Here is a 24,943-nt window from a genome sequence, read left to right as displayed (position 1 = left end):
ATACTTTTGAGTATGCTCATTTTCATTTTCATCTTTCACTGCAACCCAGGAGCTGTTAGGAGAACCAAGTGGTTGTGCTGGGCAGAACAAGAAGATTCCCCTTCATGCTTGTTACTTCTTGCCTCCCTTCCTCTGTTTCACAGTTTCCTGGCAGTGCTTTTATGATTTGCAGGTGTTCTACTTACAGATAATTGTACATATGTGTGTTTATGCTTTACTACATTACTCTGCAGCATTTGGATTCCTTTATGGGACTAGAAGCTTAAAGGTTGCAAGATAGCAAGAGTTACTGCATGGTTCTATTTCTTGAAAAGAGATAAGATTGCTGTTTTAAGGTTGTGGAAAATACATGAGCTTTTAAAGCAGGTGAAAGTATGAGTGATCAATAGCAAAGGTCAGCAGTGGAGAATGGAGCCTTCATTTTTGATTTCAGTTCTTTTACTTCAAGATACAGAGCTCAGAGCTGAAGTGCTGATGTCTTAACTCCTCCTATGAACTCAAATATTGTATTTCCCATACAATTAATTATCTAATTTGTCTCCCCAACCACAAAAGAAAAATATTTTTTTACTCTTAGCCCTTTTACTTTTAGTATTTTTTTACCCCTTACTGATATAATGTGCCTAGCCAACAGTTTGTATACTTTCTGAGGAGCGTAATACCATTCTGTAGACAAAAATGAAAATTCCTAGGCCTTCTTTCACTGTCTTTATTCTGTTGTGTTTATCTTTGATAGTGTTAATATGAAGCTCTTGTACTTCCAAAACAGTGTAGAGACATTTAATATTAAAATGAATATCATAGCAAAGTTGGGCGTTGATTTGGAATATTGGTTACTCCCAGTTAATTAATAAATTACATTAAACAAAACCAGAATCAAAAGCAGTGAGGAGTACAGGATATGTTCAAAATAAAATTGCCTTGCAAATGGATTAATACTGATTTGACTATCTGTAATTGCTTTAGGAGAAATGAAGAGAAAATGGCAAGAAAGACTGAAGAAAGTGGAAGAACTAGCATCTCACTATGAAAGAAATCCTCTTCCTACAGTTTATAGACCAAGACTCTCCAAACCCTCTATGCCATCCTCTGTTTGGAAAATATTTTCTCGACAGGCTGAAGCTTTTAATTATGTAAAAGCCTGCGAAGAGGTATGTTAGGTGTTAGGGAAATGTCTCTACTCTTTATATACTTCATCATAAGACTGAACATCATTTAAAATTGCTGTTGGCAAGTGAAGTCTTTCTCAATTTACAAGATCTTTTCCTCCCAATCCTGTAACTGCAAGTATTTTTTTTTTGCCCTTGTAGGTCACGTTGCACTGGAGGTCTCTCTAAGTTGAAGTACTAGTTCTGTTCTAACATACAAGCTGATATGTGGTGTTAACTTTGAACAGTAAAAGTGCTTTTTGGGAACATTGTAATGATAAATTTGCTCCTTCTCAAGATGAACAAGCTATCAGGGTGGGCAGGAGAATGGGAAAATTAGTGAGAATTGAGTAGGAAGAAAGATGAGGAAGAAAAAGAGATAAAGAAGAGGCAGAGACTAAATAAAAACAATAGAACTCTCCAGTGGCATCTGAGTAGCAAGTTCAGATGATTAGAAGTGATTAGCCAAATAAATATTGTGTGAAAGGTATCCTCTGTTTTCAGTTTAACACTTTTTAAATTGACTGTTATTTTTAAAGAAAGTATTGTGTTTTTCTCCATACCTGTTTCAGGTATTTAAGTAATCTTAACAGCCTGTTTTCCAAAATGCGTTCTCATTGGCTTGGCAGTAGTTTTTTTCTATTTTCTTCTCAGATTTCCGTTTTTGGATCTAAACAACATGATGTCTGAAGAATATTTGTCCATAAAGCTTATCCTGCCGTCATGGCCATGAGGCTGCTCCTTTCAGGACATTGTTCCTCCTCCCTTTAGATCCACCTGATACTGATCAGAAAAAAACAAGAGTTTAGAGAGAAAACAGTTTAAATTACTGCACAGCAAAGAAAAGCTTCAGAGGTTTACCCATGTAACTGAAATCAGAATGATGTTCTAAATTAAAACTAGATGCTACTGAGTGTGGAAAAGGATAAGTGATCTGTTTATAGTTCTCTAGTATTTACTAACCTGTAACTGATGCCAAGTAGGAACTTAGGAAGATTTAAACTGGTTTTTTTTAATAAAACTAACAAAAAAAATTCAATGTTTTTACTTAAAAAGGATGTTCATGTGTTTGCTTTGGAAAAGAACACACAGAGTGGACAGAGGTTTTACCTTGTGACAACATATGAAGAGCTTTGGTTTTATTACACGTGAGTATTTGAGCAGGTGCCCTGTATGTTACTAAAAATTAGTGGTATACTGGATATCCTACCTGGTAAGAGCTATCAGTGGATAGGTATTCCCAGAAGCCATCTGCTGTTCTGAGTAGCACAGAGCTGTAATGGGTTACCTGAGGTTTCATCTTGGCAATGGGAAAAATCTTCACAAGGACAAAACAATATATTCTATAGTGGGTTTCAACTTTCTTTTGAGTAGCAGGTTGCCATTATTTCCTGTGAATTAAGTACTCTATCTGTTGAACTGAAATTTATTAAGAGTAGATTTGCTTTTGCTGTCAGCTTTCCTCAGGGGATCGTACCAACACGTGACAAAAACATACTTCTCTGACTAGTCATACACCAATTTCAGTGGGCGTTAATGCAGGTGTCTGGAAACTGATTTATGGGTTTGCATTTGCATGATGTAGTTCCAAGTACTGACAATTCAGTCATGTACTGAACTTTCCTCCCCATTTGTTTCTTTTAGAATAAAACATTTGGCTGTGAAGTGAAAGAAATCTGAGTCAATTTTTATATGTAAAGCCTGATTTTTTTCTGAAACTGATGATGGGATTATTTTTTAATTTAGTTAGAAACAACTCCATATAATCTCTGTGTGCTAAACACATATGAGTGATAACTTAAGTTTTTTTACTGTAGTTTTCATAGTTCCTTGAATTCTCAACATTTCTGTATGTATTGTAAGACTGGGGGGCATGGGGAGGAGAGTACTCTACAAAATTAAATTCTAGGCCGCACAGTCTTTGCTGACGCTTGATGCTGGTGTTAGTTACAAATTTTTCAAAGCATTTTAGGGCTACTACATTTTTTAAATATGGATGGTTGATTACAGAAAAAAATACGTAGGATCCTTGTTTGTAACTGATAAGCATGTTTATCATGAGAGGTTGTGATTTGTTTTTGTTTCTCCTTAGTCAAGGTTGCAAAACAAGTCTTATGCATTGCTATGAAGTAATTCCTGAAAAAGATGCTTGCAAACTTTATTTTGATTTGGAGTTTTACAAACCAGCAAATCCTGATGCAGATGGCAAGAGTATGGTCATGAAGTTAATTGAGGTAAACTGGAGCAAACTCATGCTGTGGATGAATATGAATTCGTTGTTAGTTTAATAAGAAGCAAAAGTATTTACCACTTTATATTGATTATGCTATAGTAAAATTAAAAGAATTGCAGACCCAGTGATTATTTTCAATTAAGTAAAAATACTGTTTTAAACAAAGCAAGGGTTTAATCTAAGTGAGACAAAAAATTAATTGAAAGACAGAAATAAAGAATGATGGCTGTTGGACTGTTTGTATTCATGGCAGGTTTACTGACATGGCAGGCGTACTTTTGAAGATTGTTTTATGTGCTCTGCCACTTCAAGGCTGTAAAATTGAAGGAATGTTTAGGTACTCTTTAAAGTAGCATCAATAAAGGTCCATTCATGTATTCCTCAGTTCATTCCCTTTGCCTAATCATGCAGTCTTATATCAAGGCTTAGATGAATCTCTCCTGGAAGTTTCTTTAGATGACAGTTCATTATAATTTAGTTAAATGATGATGTAGAGAACATCATGAGACTGCATTTACCAATTTGTTTGGTTTTAATAAGATCTCATTGTTGAGTGGATATCTATTTGTGAGACTTCTGTCACCTACCTGTCTCTAGCTAGAAGTGAAGAAAAGTAAAAGATTATTGAGGTAATTCCTTCTTAAAGAACCCTTCATTGATACAGAATCTGGAGGGGTTTATCCATTGTGGATTTCTGCTCTGAAATGTAGACATTCCTCAGGTTAAGAAGAGGATTTTGGATTTGCTGGGTGGAGGATCTGAGCTGCTGAAACCCAAAGCTTCCAGATCTTTAGGTTCTGAGTCCGACTCCTAAACATGAGTAATCACTAGCTTGGTTTATGAAAGGTTTTTTTTAGAGCTAATTTAGAGTGAAATCTGTTTTCTGCTTAGTTGTTGTTCATTGGGTGGTACCACTGAATTAGCTAAATCATCACAGTGAATTAGCTCACCAGCCCTGTGTATCATGACAGCCTCCATCTTTCACTCCTGTGAGTCTGCATTGCAAACATTGTCATTGTGGGTGTGAACTGCTTGGTGGTGGAAAACAACCTGCAGGGTAAAGCCTCCTCACCAGACTTTGACCTGAGAAACTGGAAGTCTTCTCAGCTTATCACTGTTAAGTGTTAAGTGACTTGCATATTTAAGGAAATAAAGTCTATTTCAAACTTGGTTAAAACTCGATATGGGTTAGTTTGAATTAAATTATTTGTATGCTCAAAATGAGGGGAAAAAAAAAGAACTTGAGAAAAATGTAGAATCTGAATTTGTGTTAGGTTTTGTAGTTACAACTACTAGAGTAAAACAACATAATGTTTATAATTTCAGCTTGTCAGTCAAAAATTAAAACAATTTTATGATGTAAATTGTTCATCGGAAGATGTCTTGAACTTGGATTCCAGTACTGATGAAAAATTTAGTCGGCATTTAATATTTCTACCCCAAAAGACTGTATTTAAGGATAACACTCATATTGGTAAGTGTGTTCTTTTCTCTTACACCGTAGAAATAAAAGGTAAGGTTTTGACTTTATACAGTGCCATCTCCCATACGAGTATTTTTTTAATGGAATTATATGTGGAAACAAATACGTATTCCCAGCATACACATAATTACTCTCTATTTCATTAAGCCTCATTTTTTCTCATCTTCTACTTTCTTTTCCTGTAATTAGCATGTGTTTACAAAATTGTAATTTTTTTTGTGCCTGTATGTTTTATTTACAAAAATACTGATTTCTATGAAACTGGCAAGTCTATGGCTCCTTAATTTTCAGATTAATGTCAGTCTTAACAATTAAAGCTGCTGGTTTTTGCTCTAAATACAGTTAATTTCTGCTCAGCACATTGTCAAAAAGGCAGGACAAAGATGATTTCAAGCCCCCTGTGCATAAACATGCTTAAGAGAAAGCTGAAAGCAATTTTAATTGTTTTCATGAGTCGGGATTTCTCAGATACAGCAACTCCAACATAGATAATTGCCAGTTTAGGGTTGTCTTGACTCGTTTGTGTGCCCCAGTAGTCCTGTAATGAATTATGAGGATGATGATTTTGATGCTTGATATGCTGAATCATTCTGCTGAGATGTAGCATGGGAGGAACAGTATTTCATACTCATTCATGTTCCCCGTGGAAGCTTCATCCAACAGTGCAGAATCATCCTTGCCAGTATTCCTTCCACTTAATAGTTTTTTCCCCACATCTGTATTTATTATCTTCTCTTGCTTTCTCCCTAGAACTAATTTGGCCATGGTTTTTATTTGTCTGTCTTTGGTTACCATCTAGCAGAGCCTGGAGTTACAATGGGAGTTGAATTACAATACTGGGAGTTTGAAAAGTCATTACAAAATACTTCTGTAAAAGTAATTTTTTGTTTGAGTAAGCTTTGGTCGATCTCTACATCAGTAAATACAACATTTTGATCATTCTGAAAGTGAAATTAGGGAAAACAGTAGTGAGGAGACAGTCACAAGCTTTTTAGAATCCTAAATCTGAGCTTGTTAGTATTTAGTTTTGGGTTTTTTTAAGCTGTTTAGTACAAATTCTTGCGAGGCATTGGTTTCTCAGTCACTGGCCAGAACCATTTTATACAGTGGGCTGGTCAAAATATTTCTTTTTAAAAATCCAGAAGGGCTAAAAAGACCCCGAACTTCAGCCACTTCCATCTTGGCTGTTCTGAGAAATGTTTGCACAGAAACTCTGTTAAGTTCTTTCTTGACTCATAACTGACTTCTTCTGCTTCTGGCCTTTTTGGTTGTTTTTAAGGTAACTTTGTGAGAACCATTTTGCAGCCTGCCATAAGATTAATGCGGAGTAGGGCTGCTGTGATTCCAACAGAAGAAGCAGGGAATGTTTTCCAGTGTTCTGCAGGAGCTGGATTAGATGGTTCTCTTACAAACCTCCCAGCTGTTGAAGATGATTCTAAAGACAGGCCAGCCATTGCTCATGAAACAAAGGATATGGAAATGCCACACCAGGGAGAAAATTTGGATTTTTCCTTCCTAATAGTAAACGATAAAGAAGGCAACAAGCAGCTTTTTGTGGATCTAGGTAGGTATAAGTGGTTTTAAACCTCTTTGGGATGCAACAAAGGTTAAGAATGAAATGTTCCTTAATCTTAGATTACTGTTGTCCCTATGGTCAGGATTTAAATACATGCTGAAACTGTCATTGTAAGTGCTGTGCTTTAAAGGGACCTTAGATTCATGGTCTATGGAACTTCTTATATTACTACATTTAATTATTTTGTTCTGAAGTTTAAAGTAGTTCTTTCACACAAGACAATTTTTTTTTTCCCCTTAAGGGCTTAGTGCTCCCATTTGGATTGAAAGAGGATAGCATATATTGCATTTTTGTTATTTCAGTTGAATTAGAAGCTGCTTAATAAAAGAAGAAGTCTTACAGGCATGGCTTTCTGTATTCTTCTACATGTATTAATTGAGTCTTCTTTCCTTGTTTGGAATGGCAGCTGTTAGCTTTCAGTGATGGAATAATAGAAATTTTGGATTGGGCACTTCATGGCCCAGCTGGGCATAGCCTGTTCATGGTATTAAAGTGTTACAAATCTCCAGGAGCACAACTCCCATAGTCAAACTAGAGTTTGAAAGTTCCACCCTTCTTTAACTCCATATCTGGTTTTTTGCTTTTTGCCTTATCTCAGGGAAATGAAAATAGCTTAGCACGCTTTTGCACAGCAATGTGTTACACATTTCAGGACTTTACCTTGGGTTTTTTCTTCAGACTCTTCTGAAGAACCTCAATTTCAAATTCTTCTCATGGAATTCAGGATCACTTTTATGGGGCCTCTTCAGTATGTCTGATCTATTGAAATATAATCCCAAAGTTGGCTACAGTAGGCTTCTCTGTTACTGAGTCAGAAGGGTTATTTTCACCTACTGTTTCAAATTCTTTCAAGCACATTTGTAAATGGAATTTAAATCCAAACAATTTGTTTCCTGCCTCAGTTTTTAAGAATTTGATGTTAGTTTCCCATAATTAGCCATCCTCAGTATTTATGTTACACACATTACCTCAGAATTGGAAAGCTAAAGTAAAAATTGCTGAACTACTGAATTACATCATGAGGCTGGAGTGACTGAAAGCTTTGTGATGTTCTTCTTGTATGAGCTCTGTAAGTGCTTTTCTTTTAATGAAAGTCAAATGCAACCTGCAAATAAAACTCACCTTCTCAATCAATTATTATTAGATTATATAATGTTAAGATACCTGATCACTGTTTCGTTGTTTGAGATTGGAATTAAGCTTTCCTGATACATGCCTCAGAAAAGCTGTGAAGCAGTCCACAGAAAACAGAAAGTTTGATTAAGTTCTTTCTGGTTAAAATAATTGTGCAGCTTTTTGGGCTCAGCTGTATTTCAAAAAGTTATTGTGAAAGAACCAATTTCTTGTACTGAAGGGAAACTTCTAACAATTCTAATGTCAGAATGATTAAAATTTCTACGTAGAGGTGTTGAGCATTTGTCTTAATTATTCTGTAACATAAAAGTGTACATGTGTGCATGATCTTGCTGTGTTGCATTTCTTCTATGGGATGTGAGCCAGTCAGTAACAGTTTTTGTCCATTCATTAGACTCTTAGCTGGGCCTAAGGAAAATGGTTTCATTTACAAGGGCTCAGTATCTTAATTCCTAGCCAGGACTGCTGTGTTAAGAAATATCTGTTTTCCCGTAGGAGTTTATACAAAGAATAGAAATTTCCGGATGTATAAGTCATCAAAAGCAGGAAAAAATGTGATTCTGAAGATAGCAGAGGATAATAAGTTTATCCCCAACTGTGAAAAGGATGTTTCCTTGGAAGAGGCATATTTTCTTTCCTCTTTAATCTGCAACACTGGGTAATTATTTAATTCCAGTCAAATATACGGTATTTTTAAATATCTGTTTTAATGATAATTCTCCTGTAGCAGTTACAAATAAATATTATGAATAAGCAATTATTCAATTAACATTATTATAGTGTAATTTAGGAGTTCCTAGTAGAATTTCTTGGTTTTGAAGATAAAAATTTCTTGGGAGTCTTGTTATTTTGTTAAACCTGCCTTCAAATCTGTTACAGCCTCTGAATTGTGCCTCATTTCTCTATACACACTCAAAATGCCAAAACATAACCATTATTAGGTTTGGTCAGATTCTGTGTAGTTCTGGAAGCAAAACTTAACAGATTTCTAGGCAGTTAAATATGAGAATTCTGAATATTTTTCAAAGTAGGATAAGAAATACAGAGGGTCTGTCTGTGGTTATTTGCATACCCATTGATTTCCCATTTGATGCAGACCCCTCCATATGCTGGGTACTTGTACAGACAATAATCAAGTTTTCTATATCTAATCTAAACCTCTGATATGTCATACCTTACCTTAAGAAGATCCTAATCATTGCTGTAGCAGAAAGGTTAAAATAGTATTAATATTTTTATTGAAAATGTGTACTTATTCTGACTTCAGATTTTATATCCTGAAACATTCATTATCCTGAACTGAAAAAAACTCAACAGTGTATTCAGATCATAGGCATCAGCTGAATCCATCATAAATATGGATGAGAAATTCTGCTGGGTTGAATTCAGACTTCTGTTATCATCTGGCTTCCAGTTAGCAATATGGCAAGGAAAAACAGTTCATTGTAGAGAGGAAAAAAAAAAAGAAACCTTCCAAAGGGTATATTTGCATCAATACTACATCTAGAGCACATCCTGCTGTAGGAGTGTGGACCAGCAGTCGTTAAATGGGTGGGTCCTGGGACTCTGGCCAGGAACCAAATGTTGCTGCTGAGGAGGAGGAACCCCTGTACTGTGGTGGGAGTCAGGGAAACTGCCAAGGCCAGAAGGGAAAGTGCTCCAGGAAAAGGGAAAGGTGCACAGTGAATCACAGGCTGGTCAAGGAAGGCAGGGACCCCTGGAGGTCCCCTGGCCCACCCCTGGGCCCAGGGCTGTGTCATGTTGTGCCAGCCTGTGGGATGTTACAGGGATTTATATTGTACTGTGTTATGCTGTAAGAATCTTACTCGTCTCTTTGTATTCTCCCCTTCCTTTAGAGCAAGTGATGACATAAAAGTTCTGTCATCTGGCTTTTCAGAGGAGGAGAGAAAAATGTCTGCTTTTTTAAACAGTAAAACTACCAGAAGCAGCAGAGGTACCTCAAGCCTTTTCTACTGCATAGAAAAAAAATACTCCTAATGTAAATGTTGTGTGACTGGTACACCTGGTAATTTCTGGGAGGGCCCTTCTTCAGCTGCCTTTCTGCAGGAGGCAGAGTGCATCTGCACTGAAGGATGCTCTGCAGCGCCTGAATGCTGCTGACCCTCCCTCCTGTACCACAGCTGTCTTGCTTTGTCCAGCTCCCTCTACACCTTGGGGGTGGCACTTTAAAGATCTACAAGAAAGTAACAGTGGCTTTGTCCCTGGTTTTATTTAAGAGTGTGATGTGATTCATGTACATTTTCTGCCTATGCTCTATATAAAGTGTAAGCGTTCCAGTGGCATATTACAGTGGCAAACCCTCTAACAGCGTGTGTTTGTGGCCTTTGGTTTTACAGATCCCATGGAAGGTTACCAGGGTTCGCCATATCCAGAAATTGATAATTTTGTTCGTTCCTTGGTTAATAAAGATGGGCTACAAGGAGGTAAAGAGACCACCTTACATTTAATGAGTCTTCTGCAGCACTATTTCTAAAGAATTTAAAGTTTTGGGTTTTTTTTTTCCCTCAGGGATAAGACAATGGAGTTACTTCTCTCTCAAAGAACTACTTATTTATGATATTTCTGGTTATCGTTGGTGTGAAAATATCGGAAGAGCTCACAAAAGTAACAATATAATGTATGTTCTTTAACTATTCAGTTTAAAACAGCTTTATTTATTTTCCTGTTCAACTGTTATTCTCTAGAATGCTGAGAAAACTCTTATGGATAGAGTCAGCAACTGTTACAACTTCTGCTGTCTTGCTCTGTGGGGATACAATGTTTTAATTACAAAAAAACCCCACAAAACCAAAGAAACTATTTATGCCCTCCCCAAGTTTACTTTGTGATAACTGGACTTTTATTTCTAATAATTCTTTGCAGTAATCTTCATGGTATTTAAAATATGGGCTCAAAGATGCTAACATAAATGTTAAAACTATTAAACAGTACTATGTTTTGATACTTCCCAGCTAGGAAGCTGAAAAATAAGAAAGCAAGCAGATTGCTTTTAAATTAATTTACATTGCTTCTTAAATTACATTCTTATATTATTAAAATGACTCTGTCATTTTAATAATTGAGAATTGCTATTTTAGAATGGTAATTCCTGCCACATGAATCAAGATGAGTTTTGGTAGTGACTCTACAAGTAGTCAGACTTCCTATAGTTTTAGCAAAATAAATGACGGGAAGTCAGTTTTTTAGATTATATTAGAATTACGATATATAATTAGTATAAATATTTTAACTTATAAATAATTTATGTAACATTTAAAATCACTGAAACATAAGGAATGTGTTTCTGAGAAACAAAGATATTCAAAAAACCCCACAGCTGGATGAACTTGCTGTTTCTCAAGTGAGTTGCTTGAAGTTTGGTGTTTCTAAAGCACAGTTGAAAAAGCTGGGTGGCCTAATCAGTTGACAGAAAATAGTGATTTTATGAGGCTTTTATAATGAAATTATCTGTAACAGCAGCAGCAGCAGCAAAATCTTATCTGACAATTAAATCCCATATGCTAATTTAATTTGATGACTTTCTCTTCCAAGCTTAATGTAATGAAATTGACTAAATTTCACTTTCAGGTGTTAGTCTTAAGAATGTATTTCTTTAAACTTAAGAAACATGAAGTTTACTTAAAATTGTATAAAACAAGTACGTAGTAAGTATGCCAAGAGTATGAAAGCAATGTCCATAGCTGAGGACAAACAAAACCTGTTCATTTACTGTTAAGAGTTTCCTACCATATGAATTCACATCATTTATGTACTGTTACTAAAAAACAAAATAATTTCATTCTTAGGATTCTGGTAGATCTAAAGAATGAAGTCTGGTATCAAAAGTGTCACGATCCTGTCTGCAGAGAACAAAACTTCAAATCACAAAGTATGTAGCTTGTGATCTCAATTATACTTAATACATTTTGGAATGTTAACTTTAATTAACATCTTATATTTGATTTAGGTTTCCCATTGCTGCCTGGGATATGCCTCCCATCTCTTTTCAAAGAGGTACGTTTTTGTCCTGTTGAGATGCTCAAGTTCTTGTGAGGCTCTGGAAGTCCTTGGATATTCCCACTAACATCCCAGTCTGCTGGGAGAGCTCCACACACTGTTCCAGTGGTATAGAAGAGGTTTCCAGAGCAGCTGTGCTGGTGTGGTAGCTCCATATATTCATTTTTAAGTTCTCCAACAATGCTAAGTTACTGGAATTGTGTGACTTCACCTGGGACTTTCTGTTCTGATGTGAACAGCAGTTCCCAGTGTCTAAGCCACAAGGTCACTCCAGGTGCAGAACAGAGAAACTGCCCAAGTTTAGCTCTGCTGTGCATGTCTGACTTCATGCAAGGTAAAACAGAACTGGTTCTGGAACACTGGAGTCAGTCAGAGTCAAATGTAAGGCAGCAGCTCTCATTTCTGAAATTCATTTATCTCCACTGCAGTGTACTAAAGCAGCAGATTTCCCCAGACAGACAGAATATTTAAACTGACCTGATCCTGCACCTAGACTCTAGGTGAACTCCCTGAACAGACAAGTTTTTCCAGTGCTTAGGCAATAAGAATTGGTATTTTTTCAACTTTTAAATTTAACTACACAGCTCTAAATATCATACAGCAGAATGGCACGTTAAGCTCTACTCAAGCAGTTCATCAATAGCTATTAATTTTCAGAAAATGTCATTTAACTGTATTTTCAGGTCCTGACAGTATCTTTGAACAAACACTTAAGTTAGTCTTAACCTTGTATTATTTTATGAAGTGTATTCAACAGGCTACTTGTAGGGTGCTAGAAAAACAGTGGATTTCTACTCCTATTAAAATAGGCTTCCACACATTAATGTGGCTATATATGAATATGCTGTAGAATCTTGTAGTGTTGGCCAGCTTTCTGCAGTGTCCATTCTGTGTGACAGCACAAACTCCAAACTTGCAGAGCAGTTGAAGGTATCAAGAGTATTTGTATATGAAATAAGTAGTGTTCTTGTTTCTCAAAGGAAGAAGAGTCCATGCTAATGGATGACAGGGGGCACACAGAAGGAAAAGTACATCCACATTCTAATGTGTCAGACTTGTCAAAAAGCTCAGTATCCCCAGAGAACAGCTGGTCTCAAGACTTCCTGTTGTCAGACAGTGAGTGGGAAAACACAAGTGATGATGTCTGTTTCCTAGAAGCTGCTGAAGATGTGGAACTAGCGGAAGCTGCAGATGACAGTCTGAATTATGCCATGGAAGAAATCCCAGATGAAGTTCTTTTGGAAGCTTTAAGGAAAGAAGACCTCTACACTAAAGAAGGCAGCTAAGCACAGGCCTGGCCAGCAGTGGATGACACTTGTGTGGCTCATGCTAGTGTGAAAGGTCCTGCAGGGTGGCTCACAGGCACTGCTCCAGAGCTGCAGGACAAAGAACGGAGTGCCTGGGTGAACTTCAGCAGGCATGAGGAGATAATGGAAGGTTACGTGGGGGCTGAAGAGAACTGGACTAAAATACTCATTACGAATGCTGCTCCAAGCTTAGCACTTTTAACGCTCTTTGCTGTACAGTTTCTGTTTTGTTAGTTGTATGTCCAAGTTTTATTGAGGACCCAACAAAACAGACTTCTTATTTCCATAAACAAGATTAAATAATTTATTTCAAATACCAATTTAATAAAAATCTTTGTTTATTCATCTTTGATGAACCAGAGTCTGTGTTCTCTTTATGAATATATTCTTCTCAAGATTACTTTAATACAAGATTAACACCCAACATTGTTCAGAGTACAGAAGTTTTATTAACTGTGATGACTATTTCCTTTCATTGATATTGTGAGACTATTTGACAAGAAAAAAAATCTCTAAGTTGCTGACTTCTTTTAAATGCTGAAACAAAACAGAATAACAATGATTAAACAAGCTTTAAGCACTGACAATTCTAATAACTGTTCCTACTGAATGTCTGAAAGTCTTAAAAGGACACTTAATTTTTCTTTGATTTCTCTTTTTGTACAGCCAGAGCCTCTTCAAGTTTTATATTGATACTCTCAAAGTGCCTTTCTGCTCCTAGAATTCTCCGAGATTCCACCAGAAGAGCAGGGAGGCTGGAAGTTCCATACTGTTGATAAGGAAATAAAATTACAAGGCAACATTTTTAACTCTTGAAAGATCACTTACATATCAGTATTTATTTTTCCTCTAAAGTGGCGCAAGATGACCTTAAAAATGAACAGCCACAATTAGAGTGCCTTCTGAAATGTGAGGATTTCCCTTGCACAGGGCAGGTGTGTAAGCCCTGTCCACAGAAAATGCCACACCAGGTCCTGGGTACAACAGGAATGGGTTCTAAGGCTACATGAGAAGTTACTCTGGTCGTGACATACCAGCACTGTTCTTAGCATTAAATATCTTACATGGAAGTGCCAGAGCTTTCCCTGCTTCTGAACAACAACACAAAAAAATAATTACTTCTGTCCCACTGTTAATCTTCAATTTCTATTAAAAAAGTTACAACTAAGGGCAACTGTTTTATTTCTATGTCCTTTGAATTCCTGGATACTGAGAGCAAGGCAGCAGAATCTGCTCTGAAATTTTCCAGCTCCTAATATGAGACCAAAAAAACAAGTGAGATACAACAGTAAAGTTCAGCAGTGATTCTCAAGCTGCTTCCACAAAGACAATTAACATAATTCTGCTACTTAAGAGATGTTAAATAAATGTCGTAAATTAAAAGAAAAACACTTAGAAAACTGAAACATGCAGAATATGTACTTACTAACACTTTTTGTTTGGGGTTTTCTTCTCTATAATCCAAACAGTCTTGCTGTAGCTCCTTTAGATCAGTAATTAATTCAATTGTTTGCCTCAAGGAAGATTTCCTTTCCTGTAACTCAGCATATTCTCTTTGTAGTTGTGTCAGTTGCGGTTCAGCTCTGAAAGAAGATCAAGACTTTGATACTTACATCTGCATATTTATTGCATGAATAACTATGACCCTATTTCCTCTGAAGGAATTCTTAAAAGGTTGGTCAGAAATACAAAACACAGGTTACTATGGAATAGTGCTTAGGCAGAACAAGCATAGTACTTAAACAGGGGCATGAGTCCAAATACACCAAAAAGACTCAAACCTCTCCTCTGAGTCTGCCACTCTTTCTTAAGCATTTATGTTTTTGAAGTGTAGTTTCTTAAATACAAGGTGTTCTGCTTCTGCACACCCCTGCCTGCAAATCTCAGCTGTTCAGTGCTTATGCTGAAGCATATTCAGGATCTACAAACTACCTACACCTCTGCTAAATAAACTGGAATGCTTAATCCGTTAAAGTAGCACTCCAAGAACTGAGCACCAACAGTGATTTTCACACAACAGGGTTGCAGGAAAAAACCTAAAATGATCAAAGAATTAAAACACAAGATATAAAAATGTGAAGACAGCCTTCAGGGGCTTCAAATAGTTCTTTGAGAAAAGTTTGTCCATAGTACTACAAAGAAAACCACCTCTCATGGCCATAGAGAAAAGGTTTTTACCCTGTTATTGTGGATCCAAGCCCATGGTTCCCTACAGAGTTACCTTACAGGGTATGTGTTAAATGCAGCTTCAGTACAAAGCTTGTCACTAGCAACCCGAGGGATTTGGGGAAGTCTAATGGTTCTTCCAACCACATAATTCCTGTGCTGTGTATCTAAATGACACTTAAGATTAATGCCAAGTTAGAGAGGGGGAATTGTGTGGCCATGAGAAGGAAATAAGCCATGTACTAAGAGCAACCCCAGCCCACCTGCAGAGCTGAAATACACTCTCCCACCTCAAAACCAAAGAAGTCCTCTGTATTACCTTTGTAATTTATGATCCAGCATCTTTGCAATTCAAATCCTAACACTGGTGTTCTTCCTATCAACATATGGTGAGAAACACCCTCCCAGTAACTAGTCAGCTAAGAGGACTTGCAAGAATGACTGCCTAGGCAACTGAAATATGTAAAGGAGAGGTTATCATGAGCTTTTGTAAAAAAAAAAAGCAAAGTGGCAATTTCATCAAAATAAAATGAGAGAACAAAAGAAGTTACTTTCCCTTCCGAGTTACAAAATACCAGACTCTTTAAGTTCTTCAGGCTATTATAGTCCATCGTTAGAAACACACCCAATTAGCTCTTCTCTGACTTGCACCAGTTGCTGCCTTTTCTTTTTGATGTTGGTTATTGCCTGAAACAAACAGTGAGCGAATTTTATTGCCTTTTTTTTCTCTGAAGCTTTTTTTATGCTGATTGTCATTGTAGAAAATTCTAAGATACCAGATCTGATAAACTGCCATATGGTACCTCTGTATTTGAAACAATTCAAAGCTGTTTAAAATGTCAAACTCTAATCTCCATCCAAAATTTTTCTTAAGAAACATTAGATTTACAAGCATAAAAGGGGCTTGTGACTTCTTGATTTCAAACATTATGAACTTTAGGAGGTTTTAGGTTTAAAAATGAAAATTAATGCAAATGTATGTTCAGGATGATTGCCATAACTAAGTAAGCTTTCTTTAATATAACATGCAACTAAAAAAAAGTAACACCCAAAACTCATAATAAATTTAAATTTAGCAACTAAAAATTTAATTTTAAACAAATGTCTAAGAAGCAACTAAGGATAAATCTGAATGGCTGTGAATGCTAGGTGTATATTATGGTTTTCATTTTACATGCAGATCAGTTTACCATATCACCCCAAGTCAACAAGACTTTAGCATATCAATTGCTACTGCCCAGGAGAAGCTTTATGTTGACTATTTGTTAAAGCTATTTTGCCATTGAAAATTTTGCAAAGGATATTAATTTGGGCAGAAATCCAGACAGTGCCTAAGCTGCTCTTAAATCTCTCTTCTGTAGAGCATTCACCTCTCCCTGATGAAACCACTGCAATGTTTTTCTGCCCTTACACTAGTGCCTCCTTCTGGCAACATTCCTATTGCATTTTCAGCAAATTCCTACTTGCTATAAATGAAGAGAGGAACTGTCTTCCTCTGAACAAAAATTCTGCATCTATTTAGGGAATGCAGCTGCCTGAGTCTTCCCTTCTTTAAATTAAGCAATCCCATTCTATCCTCACAGGTTGCTATCTCTGCTCCTCTCCTAGATTTTATATTCATTTATGTTTCTTTAAGGTTAGCTCTCATTATTTAACTGGCTCTCCAGAGGCCTCACTCATTAAAAAAAAACAAACCAAAAAGCCAAAAGAGTAAATGACATGCATAGATCTTACCCATCCTAATGTGCACTCATTCTTTTTACACCCTATAGCAGTATACATCTGGAGCTTGCAATCCACCACATTTGCTCAGATATTTTCCAAAAAACCTCCTGTGGTTTCCTAACCTCTGTTTGTGCAGTTGATTCTGAATACAGTACACCTTTCTGGAAGTTATTTTGTCTCTTCCAGTCAAAAGTTCTCAACATTTCAAATGCTCACAAAAAAACCTATATGCTCTAAAATCTAGTGATATGTATGTGTTTACCTTAGCATTTTTTTTCTTCATATTCTTTAATTCCTGGACTCCTGCTATCTACAGAGAAGAAGAATTACAGGTTGACAAGTCATCACTATCCTCCTAAAAACATAGCTGCAAGAATTACTTTGGAATAACATAAAAAGTTGCCTTTTTATTTTTAAAAAAACCAACCCTGGTTCAAAGGGACATCACCAGTTGTGTATTGATTCTTTCCTCTCTCCTCATGCCAGAGGAAAACTGTTGCACAAAAGGAGCTCGTGCAAATAATGCTCCTTGTACCAATTCTTGTAATACTACCTTCCTTAATTTTTCTGTATCTTTATATAGAAGTCTAAATCTGGTACTCCCAACACTTGTTACTGCTAATGAACCACTCAGAACTATAGCTTTAGTACTTGGCCACTGTACTTGGCACAAGTCCTGCAAAGTTTTGAGCTCATTTTACTCATCATGATCACCTTAATCTTTCCAGCCAATAAATCACAGGATGGCTCAGGCCGGAGGGGACCACAGTGGGTCTTCTGGTCCAATCTCCCTGCTCACGCAGGGTCATCCTAGAGCACATGGCACAGGATTGTGTCCAGATGGTTCTTGAATATCTTACACTTACAGTTATGTTCAAAATGTTAATTAAAAAAGGATGATTTTCCCTGGAATATGTTAGAGGCCTTGCTAAGAAGTCACTGAGCCAGCACAAAAATTAAACCCACCTTTTAAAACTCTAGTCAATGAGCTTTGAACACAGTGTTTGACATAGCCGCCTGCTCACCTAAATTACGCAGCTCACCAGTTTTACTACATAATGATTTAAATATGGCCAACACTTCAGGATTATTGGATGCTTCCCTATTCTAAAAAGGTGACAATTTGGCAAAGTACTTGCATCATCCCAGTGTTGGGTCTAGAGGCAATTCTTGTGAAAACCTGCACAGGGGCAGCCAGTTCTAACCTGCACACAACAAACTGTGTTTTCATATTACTTATACTGACAAGAGATTGGAAACTTTTACAGCTTGTAAAATGAATGTGTAAAGGGCAATACAAAACCATAGGTGTTTTGACCACAAAACTGATTTTATCTCTGGTGTACTTACAAGATCAGTGATTTGATCCTTGAAAGCAGAAGAAAAGTCACTTATAGCCTTTCTGCAAATGTTTGATTCTATGCTTTGTCTGGAGAAGTCAGAGGGACAAAACATATTTGGTTTAGTAAAGGGGAAATCTCATCCAAAACCCTTCATTTGAGTTAGAAACAAAACCCAAAGTTAAGCAGCTAGACAATGGCAGATCTTTCATATACTAGCAATAGCTTCATTTCTACCTTGAAAAATAGCAGCTGAGATGGGCTGTTCATGTTTGGAAAAATATCAAATCCCTGGAGACCACATCAAGATTACATGTGAAGAAACATTTACATCATAGACACTTAATAATCCTTAACATCAGAATATAACCATGCAATACTGATTCCCCAAAGGAGAGCCCATTACCAAAACCACAGCTATTTCCTTTTGAAACTTTGAATATCCAGCCATGGAAAAGCAGAATATTTACCTGTAGTTTGCTGCTATCTTCTCAACTTCAGCCAGAACAACATCCAGTTCTGTAATGTCTCTAGGAGATCTCTTCAGCCCTTTGGGACACCAAACCTGTACAGAATGTGGGGTATCCACTGGAACAACAGAATGAACATAAGCATTGCACAATTCTGGTACACATTGTAAAACAATAGAAAAACTCTTGTGCCCACCATCAAAATAACCATCTAAAAGTTATGAGTATTTTAACATGAAATTTGAGAAGAGGAATATTCTAATTATTTCATCTGTCTTTGCCTGTGCAACTGTGATAGATTTAACTGGGAACACCTTAGAACTGGGATGATCAATGACATGTAACTTAATTCTTACTCTTTATTGATTCAAGCCCAGGAACACATCAGTAAACTAAGTAATAAACTACATAGTGTACTGTAGATGTGATTTTTTGTGTTAAAAAACTATTAGCCTGAATTTGCAATTTGCATTACTAAAAGAATCACAAGCTTTTATATTTGTATCCATTCTTTTATTAATACCATATATGCTTCAAAAACCCACTACACACAAATACATTTCTTTAAACTTTGAAATAGCATTATAAACCAATTCCACAAAAAGTTAAACCATGTTTCTTCACACACTCCTCAGTGTAAATTCAGTACTAAACCGTGATGGGGTCCTGTTCAAAGGAAGCAAGATGACCCAAGGGAAACTTTCTTCCTACTGAAAAATGTCACTGTCTTGGAGCTCCCTGTCTCAAGGGACATTACACCGACAGCTGCTCCTGCACTGCAGCCAGGGATGCTGACTTAGAGGTATAATGCACACCTATGCCTCACCCCTTCACGAGAGGAACAGCCATGTCCAGGGATGCAAACCATGGGGATCAAACGGGGTTCTACATCAAAACTGAAACTGAAACTTCCCATTTCTAGAAGCACTGTGTTGCTACATTCCAGAAATGAAAACCATTGAAAAACTTCAATCTTGAATCTTGAAGAAAAGATATATGGGAGTTCTGAAAAGTGTACTTTACCAGAAGGATCTGATGTGCTCTCCTCTGAAGACTGCTCCTTTTTTTCCTGCAATTGAGTAGTCTTCAGAGTTTTCTGTGACACAAAAAGCAGATTAACTTCCAGCAGAAACCCTAGGTTTACACATCTGAACTCCTGTGAGATGACAATCAGGCAGCATGCAGAAAGCATTTCCTGACAGAAGCATCAGTAACATTTCCTTTGGCCTGTTCCACCAGTCCCAGCCCAGTGGTCACCCTGCTGCAGGACAAAGGCTGCCTGACTGCACTGGCCACTGATCTGTCAGCCACTTCAGGACCCTTGGTGCAGCACACTCATTGCCCAGGATTAACATTTCTCTGATCAACAGGGCCTGGTCACCTTGCTTTTCACCCACATTCTGTCCCAATCCTTTCTCTATTTTGACTCCTTTGTGACCCCACAACAGCACTTGTACAAGAGTGCTGCTTGCATCCAGCCTACTGATGAAAGACTAACATTCAGTACCGAGTGTACAATTCCGATAAATTTCAATACATAAAAAACTCTTGTTCCAACTACTGCACAGCTTCTTTCATCACAGGTTACTTTCTTGAGCCTGCAGACAGTTGATTCCTGCTGTATGTCTCGCAGCTAAGTGGGCCAAAAGCATTTTACACTAATTGTGAAGTGTTCAAAAACACTCATGCAAAACTGAATGGCTTTTAATTCTAACACATATTCAAAATTAATTTTATCAATATTCTTTTTCCCATAAACCTGTTTTGCTTCAATACCAAACAAGTACAAAGGATTCATTTTCCATCTAGTATGCCATTCCTCGAGAACATATATTCCAGATACAAAGGAGATAATTGAAAAAAGGAAAGAATATACTCCCAAACCAGCAAGAGAACAGGCTACAGGATCCAAGAACACCTGGCTATTATATTTCTTGATGACGTGATGACTTGTAGCTTTAAGCATTTTGCTTGGTCACCTCACTGGAATACTCTGAGGACTGATTATTTGGAATACAATTAAGTACTAAGAAACAAATGGAAGGTCTTTTTCTCCCCCCACCCGCTAATGCAGGCATGGCATGAAGTAAACTAAAATTAAATTGATTGAAAATAATCATGAAACTTTTTTGGTACCACAGTCTCCTTAAGGGGTTCCTCTTCAGCATCAGCTGTGTTGAATTCCTGAACATCACCATTGGAGGGCTTTGAGTGACGCCGTTTTTTACTGTGAAAGGAAAAACATACACTGCTACCCTCTGAGGAAGGATGAGCCATACACACAGAACCTTGTGGTTTGGGATACACTTTGTACAGCTGTATCTCATATGAGTACTATTAAAGTTCTTACCTGAATTAAATACCAAGACAATTTCAGATTTAAACCAATTGGATAAAACATATTAGAAATATACTAAAATTTTAATTCAAATATTTTAAAAATAATTTTCTTTGTTACTTATAATTTAAGTAGAACACTTTTCCCTTTAAATCTAAATATCTAAAGATTAAATTAAATGCTGACAATTTTATTTTTTTCCAACAGACCGTCTGTCTGTATTTTGCCTTTGTGGTGCTGAAACACGACTGAGTGCCTCGTTTTGTGAATGTTCCTCTCCATAAGCATCCACAGCAGTACTGTGCAAAGGGTGATCTATAAAGAACAAAAAATAAACTGTATGAGCACTGCTCCCCCCTTTTAAGGCAAAGAGCACTGCCAGTCATTAAGCATTTAGTTAGAATATTTGTGGTTTGCTAACGAATAAAAAGGAAGTTCTTGTTACAAGTATTATTTGAGGATTATGAAAAAATATAGAGTGAAAGGTTTCATAGTTTCTGTACCCATCCACCTGCTATTTCTTTATGAACCCAAACCAAAGTTAGCTCAGCACGTACACATGGCACAGGGCAAGTAAAATACTTGGTACAGTTTATTTCAAGTCCCTCTTTGCTATGGCATATGTAAGCTTTCTACACACTTAAACAACTACTTTCTTTCTTTTTTTAATATAGATTTTAAGCTGCTTTAGTGGATGTTATGAGAAGGCAATCAGTGCTGCTACAGAATATTTGTAAATGTAGAATTCTTGAAGGTAGCTACCAAAATAGATTAGAACTCTGAAGAATTTAGGTTTTAGCATGCCTTCCACAGTATAACTTTCTTTTTCAAGTACACTCCCACAAAACTTTTGTGTTAGTTTACATTAGCGTCAGTGGGCATCTTTTTTACAGTGTAAATACATACCACAGACATAAGGAAAAGAGCTGTTAATTTTGCAGCCTTGCCTTACAAACAACCCTTTTGCTAAATTGTTTTTTATAGCTCATTGTCAATGCTGTTCCTAAGTTGCATTTATATTTTGTGGTTTGCTCAGAGTAATAATTATTACAATCGAGAAATAGCTCTTAAAAAAAAAGTACAGATAGCTATAACAGAGGACTCCACACAGAAGAGCATCTACCCCATCTAAATCGATTCTCTTCCTGTGCATTGAGGCCTCATTACACAAGTCCAATCTAAAGCAAGTGGTTTTAATCCTTCACCACAAATTGTATAGTTTTACGTTATTTCTTTAAGTAACATCTGAAAGTGGCAGAAAAACACCCCCGCAAATATCCAAGTCTGCTACCATGAATACTCTTACAATGGTAAAAATGTCACTTCATAATTGGTGTAATTTAATAAAGAATAAGTTAAGATATTGAACTTTGTTTTTTAACTGCATAACTGCAATACTATGATGTGTGAAATTCTACCATTCAGACTATAAAGGTGGAATAGCCTGTATTTTCCCACTGACTGTTATTTGCATTTACTACAGCATTATTCCTGTTACTTCCTAAATTACAGAAAATAACACAAAATCCCATCTGTCTCTGCTCTCCATTACTTTCTCTTGCAAAGAACTAAAACCTTTTCCTGAAGTATTTTGTGCGTGTGGTTGGTTTGTGAAAAACACACATAAAATGACATTCAAGATAATACTAACCAAAGGAATCATCAAGCTCCTCAAGTTGATTTGTTTCTGCTACCTTCAATATCCTTGAGACATCCGGTTCCTCAAGTGGAAGCGATTTCCAGCGAAGATTGGAGTTGGCTTTGTGCTCCTGGATGGGTATGAAATTAACAGCCACTTTACCCAGCTCTTTGTATGTACAACAGATTAAATGCGACAATACATTTCAAGAACATTTGGCTAGGAATACACTTAACCAGAACCATATTGACTCCTAAGCTATGACATAAGGATTTAAAGCATATTTTTGTCTCAGGCTGTGGGGTTTTTCCCCTAAAAGAAGGATGATACAAAATACTTATGTTCTGCTATTTGATACTGTATTCTACTGCAAGCTTTGTCTTATTTCATGAAAGCGTACAAGCTTAGAAATCTTATAACACTCTAATACCTGGTTTCTATGATCTGTGGTCTTTTTTCTTTTCATGCATTAAAATATTTCTACTTTCATTTCTATACCACATAAACTTCCACCCTTGTCCAATTTAATTACTTTCATCTTAAGAAACTGAAAAGCTATAGAGTAACTTCTTATTAAAAAAAGAGTGGAATTTATAAATCAAGGATTACAGAGACACTTCTGTAAAGCAGAAGGGTAAGGGAGAATGACACCTGTTTATGAAACCGTTGTGAGCCATTCACAAAATGTACAAGCGACTTTCCTCACTAATTTCTGTGTGTACCTGTAGGGCGAATTATTACCAGAAAAGACTGACCTCTGGTGGTTTTTAATTTTACCAATACTTAGCAGTGCCCCAGCATTTCCATTCTAGTACCAAATATACACATCAACTACTTTCTCTATAAATCTTTGTTTATGAGATTGTTCTTCAACTTTTGCCTGTTTAAAAGTCAATGGTCCATTTTGTGCTACTCCTACAAGGAAAAAAGAAAACTCCACACCAGCACCCCAAGCCCACCCCAGCAGTTCCCAGTGCAAAGCAAGCCCTGTGCACCCACCTCAGAGACAATGCCCTGACTGCACAGTGACACAACACAGAATCACAGAATATCCTGCACTGGAAGGGACCCACAAGGCCTTGCACAGGACACCCCAAGAGCCACACCCTGTGCCTAAGAGTACTGTCCAAACAGTCCCTGAATTCTGTCAGGCTTGGTGCTGTGACCACTTCCCTGGGGAGTCTGGGCCAGTGTCCAACCACCCTCTGGGTGAAAAACCTGTAATATCCAACCTCGTCCTTTGAGGCCGCTCCCCTTGGTCCCCTCGCTGGTCACCAGAGAGGAGGGATCAGTGTCTGTCCCCGCAATCCCTCGGTGAAGAAGCTGAGCCCACGATGAGGGCTCCCCTCAGTCTCCAGCTGAGCAGACCAAGACCTCAGCCGCCCCTCACACGGCCTCCCCTCAGGGCCCTTCACCCTGCCCGCCTTTGAACACTAGAAAACCGAAACACTGGCTGTCTGAATTCTGCCCTGCCTAGCGAAACTTACCTCTGGCTTATAGCTGGTACGATTCTTCTTTATTTTCTTCTTTGAGGACATTTCGCTGTTCAGTAAACGCTGCTGAATACAAAACCGAGGATGAAGTTAGTGAGAAATTGTCCCCGATACAACTCAGCTTTCTCTGTGTCGGTGCTTGGGAGGGAACGGGAAATCTTTGTTACCTCAAACTATTCTTTGTTGCTTCAAGCTATTACGCTCAGCTCACTTCAGAAGCGGTACAAGCCCGTCCCCGCCGGCCCGGCCCCTCAGGACAGCCTCCCGCCGCCTTTGGAACGCGCGCGCCGCGGCGGGAAGGAAGGAAGGGGAGGAGCTGCCGGCCGGAAGGGGAAGCGGGGCACGGGACAGCGCCGCCACAGCGCCGCTCCGCCGGAGTCCCTTTAACGCTCCGAAGAATTCTCCTAACCACCACTCTCCTCCGTTTTCTGTCAATAGCTCTGATTAAATACAAAAAACAAACCACAAGAACTTCCCGTTTTCTTCTCCTCCGTTTCCCTAAACTGACGCTGTGTATCTGGAAAAGCAAGCGAAAGAGATCGCTTCTACAAAGATAAAGCTACAGTCACAAACAGTTCAGAAATTAATTTAAACAGCACCAAAAAAAAAAAAAGTAGGTTTTAGCTTGAAAATTTAAAAATCCATCTCTGGCAATTGAATTAAGAGATTTAGCAATTTGTCACGTCCCGTCAGTTGGAGGGACTGCCACACCTCTTTATCCACTGGCGGTGGTGACACTGACACCCACACACACCCCTTTGGCTTTAGCCAGACAAACTAAAACTGTGAAATACACACTTTAGGCTTAAGAGGTGGTAAGCTCTCTTTAGACTTCGATTTTGCTGGCTGTGGCGCCTAGCCCCATGAGCCACAA

General features: G+C 37.5%; 2 protein-coding genes across 3 annotated transcripts; one reads left to right on the top strand and one right to left on the bottom strand.

Annotated features, from left to right (window-relative positions):
- Window positions 1–956: 956 nt before the first annotated feature.
- Window positions 957–13,210, top strand: PRIMPOL (primase and DNA directed polymerase). Its single transcript, XM_030946947.1, has 12 exons — window positions 957–1,151; window positions 2,205–2,296; window positions 3,241–3,382; window positions 4,708–4,855; window positions 6,144–6,428; window positions 8,070–8,232; window positions 9,431–9,528; window positions 9,932–10,018; window positions 10,104–10,212; window positions 11,381–11,463; window positions 11,542–11,588; window positions 12,572–13,210. Exons 1-12 carry the CDS (start codon window positions 972–974, stop codon window positions 12,875–12,877), a joined length of 1,740 nt encoding a protein of 579 aa, XP_030802807.1. The 5' UTR covers window positions 957–971; the 3' UTR covers window positions 12,878–13,210.
- Window positions 11,771–24,500, bottom strand: CENPU (centromere protein U). 2 transcript variants are annotated; one of them, XM_030946949.1, is made up of 12 exons: window positions 24,237–24,500; window positions 24,064–24,132; window positions 22,589–22,706; window positions 21,147–21,252; window positions 20,736–20,826; window positions 19,623–19,695; window positions 18,600–18,717; window positions 18,140–18,218; window positions 17,052–17,099; window positions 15,690–15,751; window positions 14,325–14,481; window positions 11,771–13,667 (listed from the first exon to the last, which is right to left on the bottom strand). In XM_030946949.1, exons 2-12 carry the CDS (start codon window positions 24,112–24,114, stop codon window positions 13,533–13,535), a joined length of 1,038 nt encoding a protein of 345 aa, XP_030802809.1. In that variant the 5' UTR covers window positions 24,115–24,132; window positions 24,237–24,500; the 3' UTR covers window positions 11,771–13,532. The 2 variants fall into 2 exon arrangements, with proteins under 2 accessions (XP_030802809.1, XP_030802808.1); XM_030946948.1 differs by having other exon boundaries at window positions 11,773–13,667; window positions 24,064–24,135; window positions 24,237–24,496.
- Between the last annotated feature and the right edge of the window lie 443 nt (window positions 24,501–24,943).

This window comes from Camarhynchus parvulus, chromosome 4 (genome assembly GCF_901933205.1).
Source record: "Camarhynchus parvulus chromosome 4, STF_HiC, whole genome shotgun sequence".
NCBI lineage: Eukaryota > Metazoa > Chordata > Aves > Passeriformes > Thraupidae > Camarhynchus > Camarhynchus parvulus.
This window is presented reverse-complemented; position numbering and strand designations above follow the sequence as displayed.

What these genes read in the sequence shown, in the direction of transcription:
- PRIMPOL (XM_030946947.1), top strand. Translation starts at nt 972, where the DNA reads ATGAAGAGAAAATGGCAAGAAAGACTGAAGAAAGTGGAAGAACTAGCA. An exon ending in TGGTCATGAAGTTAATTGAG is followed by an intron (nt 3,383 to 4,707) that starts GTAAACTGGAGC and finishes TTATAATTTCAG; the next exon opens with CTTGTCAGTCAAAAATTAAA. An exon ending in ACAAAACTTCAAATCACAAA is followed by an intron (nt 11,464 to 11,541) that starts GTATGTAGCTTG and finishes TATTTGATTTAG; the next exon opens with GTTTCCCATTGCTGCCTGGG.
- CENPU (XM_030946949.1), bottom strand. Translation starts at nt 24,114, where the DNA reads ATGTCCTCAAAGAAGAAAATAAAGAAGAATCGTACCAGCTATAAGCCA. An exon ending in TGAAGAAAAAAAATGCTAAG is followed by an intron (nt 15,752 to 17,051) that starts GTAAACACATAC and finishes TGTTTGTTTCAG; the next exon opens with GCAATAACCAACATCAAAAA. An exon ending in ACCCCAAACAAAAAGTGTTA is followed by an intron (nt 13,668 to 14,324) that starts GTAAGTACATAT and finishes CCTTATCAACAG; the next exon opens with TATGGAACTTCCAGCCTCCC.